This window comes from Thalia democratica, chromosome 1 (genome assembly GCF_965202585.1).
Source record: "Thalia democratica chromosome 1, ktThaDemo2.hap1.1, whole genome shotgun sequence".
Lineage (NCBI taxonomy): Eukaryota > Metazoa > Chordata > Thaliacea > Salpida > Salpidae > Thalia > Thalia democratica.
In genome coordinates this window covers 53,281,413-53,298,172 of record NC_139165.1, presented here as the reverse complement: position 1 = coordinate 53,298,172, position 16,760 = coordinate 53,281,413, and the positions used below count along the sequence as shown (strand labels likewise).

General features: G+C 31.3%; 1 protein-coding gene across 1 annotated transcript; it reads left to right on the top strand.

The window, feature by feature from the left end:
* Positions 1 to 1,186: 1,186 nt before the first annotated feature.
* Positions 1,187 to 16,736, top strand: LOC145833466 (uncharacterized). The gene is made up of 31 exons (XM_082940645.1): positions 1,187 to 1,379; positions 1,695 to 1,746; positions 2,494 to 2,610; positions 2,930 to 3,064; positions 3,580 to 3,741; positions 3,807 to 3,980; positions 4,037 to 4,114; positions 4,224 to 4,337; positions 4,494 to 4,547; positions 4,668 to 4,883; positions 4,946 to 5,141; positions 5,220 to 5,483; positions 6,120 to 6,328; positions 6,744 to 6,926; positions 7,211 to 7,388; positions 8,133 to 8,330; positions 9,509 to 9,811; positions 9,872 to 10,051; positions 10,540 to 10,647; positions 10,920 to 11,027; positions 11,209 to 11,325; positions 11,623 to 11,865; positions 11,948 to 12,127; positions 12,606 to 12,713; positions 12,917 to 13,231; positions 13,316 to 13,477; positions 13,594 to 13,850; positions 14,082 to 14,382; positions 15,074 to 15,225; positions 15,671 to 15,805; positions 15,941 to 16,736. The coding sequence occupies exons 1-31, from the start codon at positions 1,357 to 1,359 to the stop codon at positions 16,205 to 16,207; spliced, it is 5,289 nt and encodes a 1,762-aa protein (XP_082796771.1). The 5' UTR covers positions 1,187 to 1,356; the 3' UTR covers positions 16,208 to 16,736.
* The last annotated feature ends 24 nt before the right edge of the window (positions 16,737 to 16,760 follow it).

Here is a 16,760-nt window from a genome sequence, read left to right as displayed (position 1 = left end):
ACCCTATCCTAGTCTTACGTAAAAACAGACCTCCTTAACATGAACTTCTGAGGTTGTTAAAAAACTGTTGAAAACTTTGCAAATAGTATAAACCTTTCAAAGATAAGCTACTTTTTTGCCGAATTTTAGCTTAAGATTAACCACATTATAAACAGTTAATTTTTAAATACTAAACCCCGATTAAGTTTAGATATACTTTTCTTATCCACATCAAAGGCCTGCATACCAAGCGATATCTTTGTTCCTTGTTTTTTTCTAATGTGCTTACACTTAGATATTTCATGCTGTAAACCCTAAAGTTTTTTTTTCAAATAAACTTTAATTACCTTAAATGTAAAATAAATAAAAAAACTTAATTTAATTACCTGATCAATCATTTGAATTCATTGTTTTTATGGATCACCAAAGTTCCAAAAAGTAATAAAAATATGAAGTTTGAATTTAAGCAATTTATTTTAATTATAGAAAAGTTATTTCATTTGCTCACGCACATCGGATATTTTAAGCAAGAACATATGCCAAATTTATGGTTAGTGTTTTGTAACCTTACGTAAAAATAATTGTTTTATATCAATTAGCTAAATATTTTATTTCTTTTATTTTAATTTTTGTAAAGCTAAAAAAAATTTTAAAGGAACTGTAATTAAAGTTACTTACAGTAATTATTTTTAGAACTACGAATACTTTGCACGGCGATTGATGTATGTATAAAACAGCGCAGTTAGCATGCAAGGTTTTTAAAAACATAAAAACTTTAATTAACTTGATTAAGAACAAAAATGAAAGTGTTGTGTAAGCAGATTTTTTCCGCATACCGTCCACAAAATGTGGGTTTGGTAACTTTCTAAAACATTATCAAAAACCTGGAACACTGGCACCGACAAACAGAAAAAAAAGTGAAGCGGTGTGGAGTGGGAACCAGTCAGCCGTGACGAGTGAACATTTGAGTGGAAATTCGCTGTCTCATTTCTTTTTTCAACAGAAAACGCCTTGGTCGTGGATGCGAGAGAGCTCATTTGACTTCTTGCTAGCATAGCAAGTGTAATGTATGTAAGCGAACGTAGCGTGATTATAAGCGCTTCGACGCCATGTTGAATTATTTTTTGGTTTCGTTTTATAGATCCTGGCTACTATAAATAAGTTTTATTGTATTAGATTTAATTTTCAAAAAAAATTTTGCAGACTTTTTTTGGTAGAGTTTTTACGCAAAGCAAAGCTTTGCACATTTCACGGAGATAAGAGATCGAAAAAGCGGCAGAAGCCATTGTTCGAATCTCTAGCACTCCAAAACAGAAGAATAGAAGACAGAGGTCTAGTCACACACATAAGTACTTTCGTACTAATTAAAAAAACACAATGAAACTAAGATCTCAAATTTTGTAAGTATTTTTTATAATTATATTTAACTTATTTGTTTTTGGATTGTTAAATGTAAACTAGTATAAGAAGAAAATTTTAGAATTAAATGAATTCTGTAAAACGTTTTATAATTTAAAAAAAACATTAAATTAAAAAAAAGTATTTATAAAGCCATAGTTCATGTGTAACTTTTATTTTCTGTTTTATATTTGGTGATCTTATTGTTTTACGTTTACAGGTAGTACTTAAATTAAATTTAAAAAATATTGTAAAAATATAAATTTAAATAAATTTTATAACAGCTGTTTAAACACTAAATACAATGTTTTTATCAGGTTTCTGTGTGTTTTCCTTTTAGTTATTCTTCACAGTACTGATGCTGCTAAAGTTAGTTGTTTAAATGTTTAATACAAAAGATAATTTAAAGTTGAAGACTGCATTTGTTTAAATTATTTCGTACAACGTAAACTAGCTGTTTTGTAATAAAGTGGATTTTTTAGATTTAATACGCCTGAAATAGTTCTTAAACTATTCTTTTATTCAGATTTTTTATAAATTATAAAATAATTAAAATCTAAAATAAAACGAATAGCGTGTGTACAGCACAACCTAACGGTGAAGTTATTAGAAATGTAGCCACAGCTGTTGCTAGAACTTTATTATTATTCGTTATAGGCACGTTTAGCTAGACTATTTTGTACTATAAGTTTAATTAAATAAGTTCCCTTTTTTCAATTTTTTTGATTAGTCAATACAGAGTCTAGTTTTTTGAACTTTATATAACTTGTGATTTACTTTTAATGTTTAACTGCAAACAAATTGATTATAAACTTTCTTCGACAACTGACTTGTTATTAGCTAATTTAAAAAGGTAAAAACTTTAAATTAAAAAGGAATTCGTAATAAGATAGCTTGATTTTTATACTGTTAAACATTAAATTTAATACAGCTGGTTAAAACAACAAAAGTTACTGATAAAGTTAATTGCTAAAGTCGCTTAAATTCAAAAAAAAAATTACAGAGACCTTTTATAACTTTATTTTATAATGTACTCATTTATTTTTATACATATGCTTTCAAGTATGTGTAACTAAAAAACAAAATAAAATTGTTTCATTGAATCACTTAAACTAGAGACATCGAAGAGGAGGCTACAAAAAGCTAAAAGTTAAAAATCATAATGATGAAGAGTGTAATGGTAGAGATTGTAAGGGACCTTGTGCTGGTTGCGTTTCTGAAAAAGGACGAAGAGTTAGTTTTTAATAAAATACAACGCAACTAGTTTAAATACTTTAATAAAAATATTAAACAAATTAAAAATATTTTTAATCAAAATGCAACTTAATAAGTTTTAATTTGATCTGTTTTTCAAGCTTGCTCTGTTTTGTATCACCTACAAGCTAAAGTCTTATTATAACACTTTTCAAATCTAATTTACATTTAATTGAAAAAAATGATGTTGCTTTTAAATTTTTGTTGCTTTAAAAGCGTTTTTTAAAGTACTGGTTTTAGCAGTTTGTCGTATAAAAGTCTTACATAAAAAAGACTTAAACCATCAACTTATTTCAAGGGACCACATGGAGAGCAAGGAAAACCAGGTCAAGTAGGTAACCCTGGAATACAGGGAATTGAAGGTGTTAGAGGAGAAAAAGGGTCTCCAGGAATGCCGGGAAAATCCGGTTCTGATGGTCCAAGAGGAGATAGAGTAATTGCTTTAATCTTTATTTTATTTCAATTCCTAAATTTTAGTTTAGTCAATACTATTAAGACTTTGAAATATAAAATGAACAATTTAATCTAAACTGAGATATACACTATACCCAAGCAAGTAGGTTGTTTTGCTAGTTCGAATAGTAATGGTTGCTTTTTATTAATTTAAACGTTTTTTCAAACAAAATAAAAGATTAATTAATAGTCATATATTTAGAGCAAAAAAAAAAAATCAAGTAAGTAAACAAACTGTTTCTTATAATTTATTTGAAACTTAATTGTTTGACCCTAATTTAACAAAGTTCAAGTTATAATTAATGTTCATAATAAAAATTTTTATAAATTAGTGTGAATAAAAATAGATTAAAAAATTTTAAATGAACTTACTTTAAAATAGTGGGTGAATAAAATTAGCTTAAATACTTAGTGCTAAACATCTCTTTGTCTTTTTTTAAATAGTGTTATGTTTAAAAAGTAATCGAAAAAAATATTTATGTGCGAATTCTTTAGGGAAACCCAGGACCTTCTGGTTATAATGGAATGCCCGGACACGACGGTTTGAAAGGTGAGCAAGGTCGTCAAGGTTTACCCGGTGTAGATGGATGCAATGGAACTGAAGGAGACCTTGGACCAGCAGGAACACCAGGTACCGATGGAGAGGATGGAAGCATGGTAAGTAATACATGTAAGTATACTCCATTGAAAGAATTGAATTTAAACCTTATGCAATTTTGAAGGCAAAGCCTGGTGAAAAAGGGCAAAAAGGTGAACCGATTGAAATAGACGATAATACTATGCCGAAAGGTGCTAAAGGTTACAAGGGACCTGTTGGACCACCAGGCCCACAAGGTTATGTGGGTTCTCCCGGAGACATTGGACCAAAAGGTCCCGACGGACCACCTGGACCTCCAGTAAGATTTTAGTTTTGATTGATATTTTTGAATTTTTTTAAACATCTAGTTTATAGGGTCCACCTGGACCAGATGGTAAAAGAGGAATTGACGGTTTTTTTGCTGTAGCCTTTATCGGAAAAGTTGGCGATCCAGTAAGTTTGCAAACTTTAATGATTAAAAGAAGCTTCAAGATATCCTAAACAATAATTATATATCGGTATTTTATAACTTCAAATTTAACCGTTTTATACGTCATAAAAGGGAGAAAAAGGACCTCCAGGTGATCCAGCTGAACCAACGCCAGCTACTCAAAACGAAGGAAATGTAACTGAAGTAAAAATAATCGACGGACCTCCTGGTGAACCAGGAGATCAAGTTAGTAACAAAAAGTACTAGATAGACTTAATTTCAACGATTTAAAAATAAAAAATCCGTTATGAAACTAGTTGGTTTTCAATTTAAGAGCTTTTTTACAAAACTTTGAATGTTGCTGCTATTGACTAGGATTCTTATATATTTATATTTTTTAAGGGACTAAAAGGATACAAAGGATACAAAGGTGAATCTGGAAAGAAAGGTTTTCCTGTGAGTTAACTTTTTCTAACGCAAATAATCAGCATACATATACGATAAGATTACATTGTTTTCATATTATCTGTCCATTAGAATTTTTTGTAATAAAGCTTATAAAGATAATGACGTTAGGGCTACCCTGGTCTTGATGGGATGAAAGGTGAGCGTGGAATCAGAGGAATGGCCGGAGGACGCGGTCCAAGCGGTGCCCCAGGACAGCAAGGGCTTGCTGGAGTAAAAGGAGATCCAGGCATGGATGGTGAGCCGGGTGTACCAGGACGTCGTGGTATGGATGGAGAGAGTGGTGAAGATGGTAGAAATGGTCAGCCTGGTTTCCCTGGACTTAAAGTAAGCTTTTTTAATTTGTTAAAATTACAATGTTATCGTTACCTGTTTTTTTTTCTGTGCAGGGTATTACTGGTTTGAAGGGACCTGATGGTCCAGAAGGAAAAGTAGGTATGGATGGTCTACCAGGTCTTTCAGGCCAAAATGGACGAGACGGAAGAGACGGACTCATTGGAGATGAGGGTGATGATGGTCTTCCAGGAAAGCAAGGACCAAGAGGAGAGAACGTAGTTGGGGAACCAGGAAAAGATGGTTTTGCAGGTTCGTTAGGCACAATTGCTGTATTTTATATGTACATATTTTTTACATTTAAAGATTTACTTTTTTGTTACTTTTCAGGTTTTGACGGAATGGTTGGAGATGCTGGTTCTCCTGGTATTGTAGGTGCTCCAGGTCAAAAAGGTAAGCGTGGGCCTAAAGCAATGTCTATTCCTGGAACACGTGGTACAGATGGTCCTAGAGGAGAACCAGGTAGAGATGGACTTCCAGGTACTCGTGGTACTCCTGGAGAGCCAGGCAAATTTTATGGACTTAATGAAAAAGTTTTTGGACCAAAAGGAAATGAAGGCTCGCAAGGTGTTAAAGGGCAGAAAGGTTTTTCAGGTAAAACATTTTCTTCTAGTTGTTTGTTAATCTGTACTATATATTAGCTAAGTTTATAAAACTTTGTAAGTGGTCAGCTTCAAAAAATGACAAAAATACTCCTGATTTTGTTTTCTCTTTGTATTTTTGTTTGAATGATCATTTTGCCTACAAATTCCTTTACTAAAATTAAAATGTTTTTCGAAAAAAAAAACAATATTATTTTGTATATACCAATAGTGTTTATATCATTTTACATTCTAAAATAGACATAAAACACTGTTTAGTACATTAAAAATATAAGCTTACATCAAGTTTGATAATAAACATAGGTAAGGGACTTTTAACGATGCTTTACATCAATAAAAGTTTATATACTTTTTGCTTATTAATTTTTAATTAAATTTCCCAAACACTTTTAATTACTTCAATCTAGTTAGTTAAAATTAGTTTAAATCTATACTTATCTTTTTATTTCTAATACTAATTATTTGTACTTGTAATACATTAGTTTAATTATCGAAAATTTTGATTTTTCATTCTTCAGTTTAATACTTTTAAGCACTTTACTGTTGTACAAATTAAGCTTCAAAATTAACTCCTAAAAACTACAATGACAACAAAAAAAAATAGAAATAGACTAAATAACTAAATAAGGAATTGACGGAGAGAAAGGAGAAGAAGGTCTGAAAGGTTTTCCTGGAGGCGAATGCGACTGTGAGGATGCACAAGGACCTGAAGGTGAAAATGGACCAATTGGAGAGCAGGGTAAACCAGGAATGACTGGACTTCCTGGATTAAACGGTCAACAAGGAAACCTTGGCGCTCCTGGTGATAACGGAGTGAAAGGAAAACGCGGTGAACAAGTGAGCAATAGTTACTTATCTGGTCGGTTTAATACATTTGTTTAAGTTTCATTCAAAACTTAATTTATTGCTATGCTTTATAAAATGTATTTGAATTACTTTTAAATTTGTAGATCTATGACTTCCCGTAGTGTACAAAGCATTTTGTTTTTATTTAAATTTATGTTATTGCTTGTTCTTATGCTTGATAAAACTATATATATTGGTAAAATTTACTACCGGCAAAATAGATAGTAAGTATAAATTAGTCTACTCTTACTTATAGCATGTTGTACAATTTTAGAATAAGTTTTTTATTATTCGTTAGTATTTTTCATATTTCTATCTTATTTTTGATCAATATCTTTTTATCTTAAATAACAATATTAGGTAAAATTTAAACTTTGTAAAACAACTAGTCTAACTATTTCTTTAGGGTCCTAGAGGAGAACAAGGAAGTCCAGGAAAAGCTGGTGAGCCTGGAGATATTGCTGTAATCGGAGAATACTTAGTAGAAGCAGGAGACTCTGGAGACATCGGTGCTGACGGTGTTAGAGGTGCTGCAGGACGTGATGGAAAAGATGGTCTCACAGGACAGCCTGGACGACGAGGATCAAAAGTATGATAATTAAAAGTGTTTAAAACTAAAGATTAAAAGTTTTTTTTTTATAGTAATATACAATTGAAAACTGAAATAAACGCAGTCTGTTCTTATCAAGAACATTTAAAAATCTGACTTTATTTGCTTTTTTTTTTTAATTTAAATTAAAAATAATGCGTTTTTTTTATACTTTTATTTTGCAAAAAAAAATTGATAAAAACTATTTCGTTTAATTACCGAAAGCAGTTTACATCACAAAATATTGCAAATAGTTAGAATTTTAAAGTGTTTTATTATTTAAGGGAGATATTGGACCTGATGGTCCTGATGGAGCTGATGGTAAAAAGGGAGACCAAGGTAGAAATGGAAGGAGTGGTAGACCTGGACGCAATGCTGTTGGAATACCTGGACGTCCAGGAAAACCAGGGAAGCCTGGAAATCAAGGGCCGAGGGGAAACCCTGGAATTAAAGGACGAAAAGGTATTTTGAAAGTAAAATGATCAAACTTTTTTTCTAAACTCAGTTAAATTATTTGATCTTTGTTTGATAAAATAATTTTTAGGGTTAATTTATTTTTTTTTTATTATTATTTATTGCAAAACTTTAGAGTAAAATCCGATTTTGTCTCGTACGTTTGATTATCTTAAAAAAACAAAACTTTAGTTACGGATTGTTGTGGCATTATGCATTTTATAAAATTGTGAAGTTTTTTTGCTTAGGATTTTTGAAGTTTTTTGTTTATTGATTGTGTTTTACTATTGGATATGTATTAGTAACATAACATGTTATTGAAAGGGTTTGAAAATAATAATTACAGCAATTAGAATTTTATGGTTTGTAAAAATTTATATATTTTTCTTTTAGGGATGTTTTGTAATATTACTTATTGTTTTGAAAAATTATTTTAATACTTACATTGCATTGATTATTGAAACGGGCAGCTATGAAAATGAGTTTGGGAAACTCTTGTTTAACCCTATATTAATGTTTTTCTTTAGTTTTAACTGCAGTTTTCATAACTATCTTGTAACTGACGAAGGCTGTCAGATGAAACAGTGTTTTGAAATAAATTTTGTTTTAATAAGTTTCCTGAACTAAAAGTAATTATAATTTATTAAAAATGGTCAGTGCTTTTAAGTAAAATAATTTATATAAACACTTAATCATTTTTACAATTTTAAAACTATTTTAAGTTATTTGATAAATTTTAATAAATTTACTTAGGTTTTCCCGGAGAATTAATCCGTGGAAGGGTGATGAAGGGAGTCGAAGGTAGAGTAGGTGATGCAGGTAACCCTGGTTTGAATGGACAAGACGGTATGCAAGGAATGCCAGGAGAAGATGGTGAACCTGGTAAGCAAGGTAATCCTGGAGAAGATGGTGAACAAGGAGAAGACGGAGAAAGCTTCGAAGGCCCTGAAGGTACTGAAGCAATCTTAAGAATATAATAAAATAGTTATAATGCAATCTAGGACAGGAAAAACTTTATCGAAAGTTAACTAAAATTTCTTTTTTTTAATACTTTTTCAAACCAAGTTTAAATTTTGTAAGTCAATCTAAAAAATAACTTATACTTCTAACTGTATGTTAATCTATTAAAAAATATTTTTACTTCAAACTTGGAATTTTCTAAGTACTATTCTAAGGACTCAGTTATATAAATACATTTAAATAAGTATAGCTGATTTTATTAACTCATTATACTTTTAAATTAAAATGGGCATAACTTAGAATTAAGTTTTAGCAATTGTTTTAGAATGCGATAGTAAAAGGACTCAGATTATTATTTTTTATTTGAAACGTTTTAAAGTCTTAAAAGATAAGTTTGGTTCTGTTTACTGAAGATGTACAATGTCTAATTGCCTGAAATCTTGTTATTTTGTTTCAGCTAATAATCATAGCTGTATTTTATATGAACGGGTATAAATTTCACGAAAACAAAATTGCACGAGGGGACTAAATTGCACGAGAACAAAGTTGCACGAGTGCACAAAATTGCACGAAGTCAAATTTTCACGAAGCCAAGTTTGCACGAGGGCACAAAATTGCACGAGGGAACAAAATTGCACGAAGACAATTTTGCACAAGTTACGTTTTTGCATGATAATAAAAAAAAACAGAAAAGAAGAAAATAATAAACTAAAAGATAATTTAATAAAAAAAAAATTAAAAAAAGTTACTGACCGAGGGTAAGGGTTAGGGGTAACAGTGATAGTAAAAAAAAAAAATAAAATAAGTAATAAAAACTATTAAACAAAAAAATAGTAATAATTAAAAACAAAAGTTACCGACCGCGGTTAAGGGTTAGGAAAAACAGTGATTGTAAAAAAAAATAAAATAAAATAAATGAAAATTTATAAAAAAAAATTTAACCCGTGCAAAAATGTCTTCTTGCAAAATTGTTTGCTCGTGCAAAAGTGTGTTCGTGCATAAAATACCCTTCGTGCAAAAGCGTCTTCGTGCAATTTTGTCCCCTCGTACAATTTTTTACGCTCGTGCAAATTTGACAACTACCCGTGTTTTATAGTTTAAAACTAGTTTTACTTTAATACAACTAGTTTTTAACTTTACAAGTCTTTAAAAGCATTGATTTTATCTAGGGCGACCAGGCATGAGAGGTAATAATGGAGCTGATGGACTTGCTGGTCTGCCAGGAATAATTGGAAAAGACGGTAACCCAGGAGTTGACGGGTTACAAGGAGAGCCTGGAAAAGATGGCAAAGATATGACTGGAGAACGTGGTGAGCCTGGACAACCAGGTTTTTCTGGTTTGGACGGCTTAGATGGTATGGCTGGAATGCCAGGAAAGAAGGGCGAAGCTGGTAAGTTCGGTCGTATTGGAGCACAAGGTCTGAAAGGAAAACGAGGAGAGGAAGGTCCTACTGGTGCTGATGGTCGACCAGGTATAGAAGTTTATTTTTATTGCTTTGGTTATGCTTTCATTAATTTATTTTTTCCTTCAGGAGAAAAAGGAGACAAAGCAGAACCTGGTCTAAACGGTGAACCAGGACTTGCAGGCTTGAAAGGAAGAGCTGGTATTCAAGGACCCCGTGGTTTTAAAGGTAATAGAGGTAGAGACGGTATACCAGCAACAGGAAATCTTAAAGGGCAAAAAGGAATATCCGGATTCGATGGATTGCCAGGTATTTTAGAAACTTATTAGTAATAGTACAATTTTTTTATATTTTTAGTATAATTAAGAAAAATTTTGCAACGATATATAAAATTTAAAGCATTCTTACTGAAAGTATGCACAGTAATGTGTATAAAAACTATTTTACTGTGTACAGAAATTTTGATTGATGATAAAAATATTTTTATATCTTGTGTATATTATGTCTTAAAAATTTTATTTTATTATGATTGTTTTGGCATAAACTAGTATATTAATTACAAATAAAGACAATTAAATCTTAGTTATATCATGATTAAAATATTTATGAGTATAAAAAGATTTATCTAGTGAACACGAGACTTTTCATCTCTACTTTACTGTGTACAGTTTTCAGAAAGTTTGAGTATCACTAGAACAACTTGTTTCTTACTGTTAAATTTTTTTTTAGGAAATCGTTACTAAGTAACTATATTAAAGATAATAATAAAAAGCTCGAAATAAGTAATTTTTTTGAAGGAATTCCAGGAGAAAAAGGTGAACGCGGTTTCGAAGGATTTGCAGGATTAGATGGAAATGTTGGAGAAGAAGGAGAACAAGGACTAAATGGACTCGATGGTTTCCGTGGTAAGTTTTTTCAAACACCTTTAATTGTACTTTTCGATAGAAGTTTTCATTCTATTTGATTAAAGTAAAAAAACAGACTTTTTCAATATATTTTACTCTTAACCAATAGCAGACTTGTTTAAAAAAATATAGACTCAAAAACTTCTTCAAAGCTTATTTTGAAATTATTTTATTCTTAAGATCAAAACAGTTTATATTACTTTGTTATCAAATAATCAAAAAAAAATTGTGTTTTTGTACGTAATTATTGTTTTCACATAAAATATCTTAAGGTCCCGATGGACAAAGAGGCTTTAGAGGAAACAAAGGTCCATCAGGAAAGCCTGGTCGTCATGGCAAGGATGGTCTTCCTGGGGTTGTTGGAAGAAAAGGGGCAAAAGGTAGTTTTTTAGATTTTATCAAATTATTTATTCTAAAATAATTCAATAAACAAATCAAGAACTTTTTTTTATAACTTTTATATCTGCGCAAAAACTTAAGTTAACATAAGTAAAAAACTCTCCACAAAGTTAAGCACACTAAATTAATTGAAAACTTGTGACAATTTATTCTTTTTTTCAGGTAATCAGGGTCGAAGAGGAAAGAAGGGACCTTCAGGAGATGCAGCTACACCACCAGAAGTTGATAAAGATAGCTATAAAGATGAAAAAGGTGAACCAGGACCACAAGGAGAACAAGGCTAGTAAAAATAAATCAAATATTTTACTATGTAATTTTTAAAGTAACTTACTAGCATGGTGAAAGAACAAATAAAAGTTTATTTTAGTTATAAAATACATATTAAAGTATAAAAACTTTTTGTAAAAAAATATTAGAAAATTTATTGAAAAACTCAGCTTTAAAACTATTTTTTAGACTGTTTTATGTTTACCTTTCATTTTCTTCCAAACTATTAAGTCTGTAAAGTTTTATTATGTTTTTACACTTATTAAATACCGTTCTTAAATTCTTATTTTACTTGAGAAAATCATTTAGGTATGCCGGGACCGCTCGGTAAACAGGGACAGCCAGGCAGACGAGGTCGTAAAGGAGATATAGGCAGGCCAGGATTCAATGGTATGGAAGGTATGAGAGGTAAAGACGGTCCTCGTGGTCTTGATGGCTTCAAAGGACAGCGAGGAATGATGGGCCTTGAAGGTATTGAAGGAAGCAATGGAGACAACGGGTTCGACGGTCTTCCAGGAATGATAGGACAGAAAGGTCAACAAGGAGAACAAGGTAAAGTAAAAATCTTAAAAACATTGTTTGAAGGAAATTTCATGATTGTTTAGATTTATATACCGAACATAATTTTGTACAGGTAAAAAAGGTGGTCCAGGACCAAAAGGTAAAAAAGGACAAACAGGTAGTTCAGGTCTTGACGGATTTTCAGGACGTCAAGGACAAAAAGGATTGCGTGGTTTACCAGGTAAAGATGGTCTAAATGGATTAAAAGGACCCAAGGGATCTGTAGGTGGTCGTGGTCCTACAGGAGAATCAGGTTTGTTCTAAATTTACAAGTACATATAACTATAAAACACAAGAGTTAGAACTTTGATTAAGATCTCGCTATTTTACGGTTTGTTTATAAACAAGACATATAATTTTATCACAACATTATTTATAAAAAACTTTAAGTTATACTACTGTTTAATTAAAAGGGCCAAAGTATTAAATTTTCTTTAAAAAAATATGTTCTTTTTATTTTTTATAGCGTTAATGATGTTTTTTTTATGTAAAAAGTTGTTTAGTAACCAATTTTTTTATTTTTTTGATAAGTTTTTCAAGATGTACAATTAAGATGTACTATTGAATTTAAGTAAAATTCTAAGTTTACAAAAGATAAACTGTTCAATGAAAAAAAACACGTACAACTTTAAAAAAAAATACAAAAAAATCCACAGTAACTTTAAAATTGATGCTTTTTAAACTGTTTTTACGTACAAATACGTAACAAACAATAAACTATTTTTTACTAGGTCCACAAGGACGACCCGGATTACCAGGTTTAGTTGGTTTAGAAGGAATGCCTGGACTTTTAGGAGAAAACGGAGAACCTGGATTTGAAGGACTACCAGGAGAAGATGGCAAGTATTTTTTTGTTATTGATTAAATTATTAACACAGTTTAACTAACGACTAGTTTTATGGTTTTTAAAAATTATTTAATAACAATATTTTATGACGAGAGTTTTTTTTAAACGTAATATAAAATTAAAAATACGGAACAAAATATTAGCACATACTTTCAATAAAAATTTAATGAAAAAAGTTGAATCGTCGTTAAACAGGTCCTGAAGGACAACCAGGTCTTACCGGATTTGACGGTATTGATGGTCCTACGGGAGACAAAGGTTATCCTGCAAGAGGAAGACTAATGGGTCCAAGAGGAGAACCAGGTTTTAGTGGTGAAAAGGGAGATATTGGTGCCGAAGGAGAAATTGGACCTGTTGGAGATATTGGTGAGCAAGGTCCAATTGGAGAACCAGGTCCTAGAGGAAATCAGGGTCTTGAAGGTTTTCCTGGTCCTAAAGGTGAACCCAGCGTTGTTGGAAGAAGAGGAGATGTCGGAGAACCTGGAGAACCTGGTCTTGACGGATTAGTAGGTATGCATGAAGATTATTTTAAAATTCGATCAAAAATAGTACTATAAATACAGTATTGTCATACTTTGCTTAAAAAATATAAAGGAGAACAAGGAGAGCGTGGACCTCGAGGTTACCAAGGCTTGATCGGAATGAAAGGACGTCAAGGGGACAGAGGACTTCCAGGAAAAGACGGTTTTGACGGAATGGACGGATTTCCCGGCTCCCAAGGACCTCCTGGATTACAGGGATTTAAAGGAAGATCAGGTAAAGACTAAATACTTATATTTTACAAAATTGGTAGTAAAAAAAACAAAATAGTATAAATCAATATTTTACAAGTAGATGAAAAATTTAACTTAAGAATGCAACTTAATACACAGGCTCCATTGGTAAACATGGACTAAACGGTATGCCAGGAAAAGATGGGGAAAAGGGACAGAAAGGACAAATAGGAAAGCCTGGTATGGATGGATTAGTAGGACTGGCGGGTGATGAAGGTGAAGATGGTGAACCCGGAAGAAAAGTCGGTGAAAAGGACGCTCCTCGGGGATCACGTGGAGATCCAGGTTTGGACGGAATTCCTGGTATGATGGGAATGCCCGGTAACACTGGTTATAGAGGACCTAGAGGGTTAAAAGTAATTTGTAGTTTACTTATAATAAAATAAGAATACTTGTTTACACTGTTTCAGTGTTAGCTTTAAACCTTTTTTTTTAGTGTTTCGAAAAAAGCAAGTTTAACTACAATAATAATAATCTAAAAATTTTGTTTTGCTGGAAACAACTGTTTCTAAAATTTTACTTTTTTAGATTCTATCAAGTAACAAATTGTTTTTAATTGTTTTAGGAGAAGTTTGTAAATTTTCTAGGGTTCAAGAGGAAACCGAGGTCTTCCTGGTCTAGATGGAAGTAAAGGAGTTCCAGGAATTCGTGGAAAGCCTGGATCTCAAGGAGAAGTTGGTTTTCCAGGAACACCAGGAATCGATGGCTCAACGGGAAGAAGAGGAAGACCTGGAAGAGCAGGAAGACGACGACCACCTGGTCACATAATCGTGCGTCACAGTCAGTCGACAACTGTTCCGGATTGTCCAGCTGGAATGAGAAGGTTGTGGAAAGGCTACAGTATGCTGTACTTGGAAGGAAGTGAAAGAGCTCATGGTCAAGATTTAGGTGCGAGTTTTTTACTTATTCTTTTTCGTTATTTTTTTAAGTAATTCAATGATTCGGTCACGACTTATGTTGTAGAAGTAAAAACAATCTGGCTAATACTATTGTTTTAAGAATATTTACTATAATTGTTATAGAGTTTTAAGTAATAATTAGAAACAACAGTTTTTTAAGCAAATGTTTAAATAATAACTTTCAGGTTTTTTCTATGTAAGTAGTTTAAGTTACTAATTTGTTTTAACAATTTTTAGATACTGCTAAACCATATTTTTATTTTTCAAGATTGTATTTTTGCCTATTAACTTAATAACATAAAATGAAAAGCAACTTTTAAGAAATTAAATTTGCAACAACTATTTAAAGGTTGAGTCTTTACATTAATAAAACTTTTTTTTTAATTGAAATACAATTAGCTCAGTGGCCCCAAATCTTGACCCACTATATCTAAGATGTTAAATAGGGAATCAATTGTTTTATAAAATCATCAGTAGGGTTAAGACTGTTATAGAAAATTCATTCTAGTTTAAAATTTTTATGTTAACTTAACTAACTCTGAATTGTTAGTGTTTTTTAAATATTTTTTTAATTAAAGGTATGCTATTAGTAAAAAGCTTTTGTCGATGTGAACTTTACTAGTAGCAATGCTCTAGAGAGCTAAATAGAATGTTCTATACATAACTCATTTATCAAATAGGTTCCGCTGGTTCATGTGCTAGAAAGTTCAATTCCATGCCATTTTTGTATTGCAACCCCAATGGTAATTGTAGATATGCTGGAAGAAATGACAAATCTTATTGGCTAACAACAAACGAAAGAATTCCATTGAAACCAGTTGATGTTAACAATGTAAGTCACGTTTTTATTTCTATGTAATCGTTTTTCAGACTACTAGACGTTTTTTTATTCATCAAAAATAAGTATGAGCAAGTATAACAGCTTTTAAATTTTATAACTTAAGCGAAACAGGTTGTTTGAAGTTTTGTTTAAAATTTTAGTTTTTTTACAATCATACTATTAAAACTAGACATTTCTTAAATACTTTATAAAAGTTTTGTATTTTATATTTACTATATATTGTTAAATGAAAGATATAAAAAAAGCGCTCAAAAAGTTTGGTCTATAGACCTGGTGTACAAAAAAACTTTTCGGTTATCGAGTCGTACACCACAGAATTACTAATAAAATTTTTTATGTTGATTTGTTTTTATTATTTAGAAAATTTTTAAAACCTATTTTAACCAGCTTTACAAAACATTACAAAGGTATACTTATATTTTTATATTATGAGCAGGTTGAGAAATACATAAGCAGATGTTCAGTTTGCGAAGCTCCTTCATTAGCAATTGCAGTACACAGTCAAACAACTTTGGATCCTAACTGTCCTGTCGGATGGAACAGTATGTGGATGGGTTACAGTTTTGTCATGGTCAGTAGTTTTATATACCACTTATAGCTGTTGAATTTAGACAAAAAAAGTTTTTTAGTACAATTTTTACGCTATTTTTCATAGAATCAAAAGTAATTGGCAAATAAAGAATAAAAGTTTGCACACTTTTAACAGCACACGTCATCTGGAGCTGAAGGCAACGGCCAAAAGCTGGCGAGCCCAGGATCGTGTCTCATGGATTTCCGTGCCACTCCTTTTATTGAGTGCAACGGAGCCCGTGGTCATTGCGCGTTTTACAATAACCAATTTAGCTTCTGGATGACCACAGTCAAGCCTGGTAACGATATGTTCACGCAAGAAATGGAAAACCTCATGATAATGAACGGAAACTTGAGAAGTCGTGTCAGCAGGTGTAACGTTTGCATGCGTCTAAACCCGTAAATTTGTTTTTAATGGTTCTTTGAATTAACCAATAAATTCAAGCTATTCTAACGAGATCATATTGTAAAGAGCAGCAGGTCCCGAACTCAACAAGGATGGGGCGTTGTTGCCACGCCAAAATTATTTTCAATAAACCAACCGATTAATAAAATTCGGTTATCTTTATTTGTATTTCTAACTTTAACTTTTTATCTGCTATTTTGAAAAAAAAAATCAGCATAGTTTCAATATTTTTGTTTTTAGATTTGTTGTTTGAAATTTAAGTTTTTTAGTGGCTTTAAATTTTTTGCCTTTTTAAGTTTTTTTTGCTTTTTATTAAATTAATTTAGCAAAAAGTACTTGTACAAGTTTCGAAAAACACACAAATAAAGTTTTGATTTTATAGAAATATTTTTAAAATATTATCATGTGATAATCGTCTGTGTTTAAAAAACCTCATTAAAACTCAAACATATTATAAACAACAGAATAATACTAAAGTAACTAAACACTTTTTCGTTTTAACAAGTAAATCATCTGATACTTATAAAGTATTTATACACAAAAATTATCA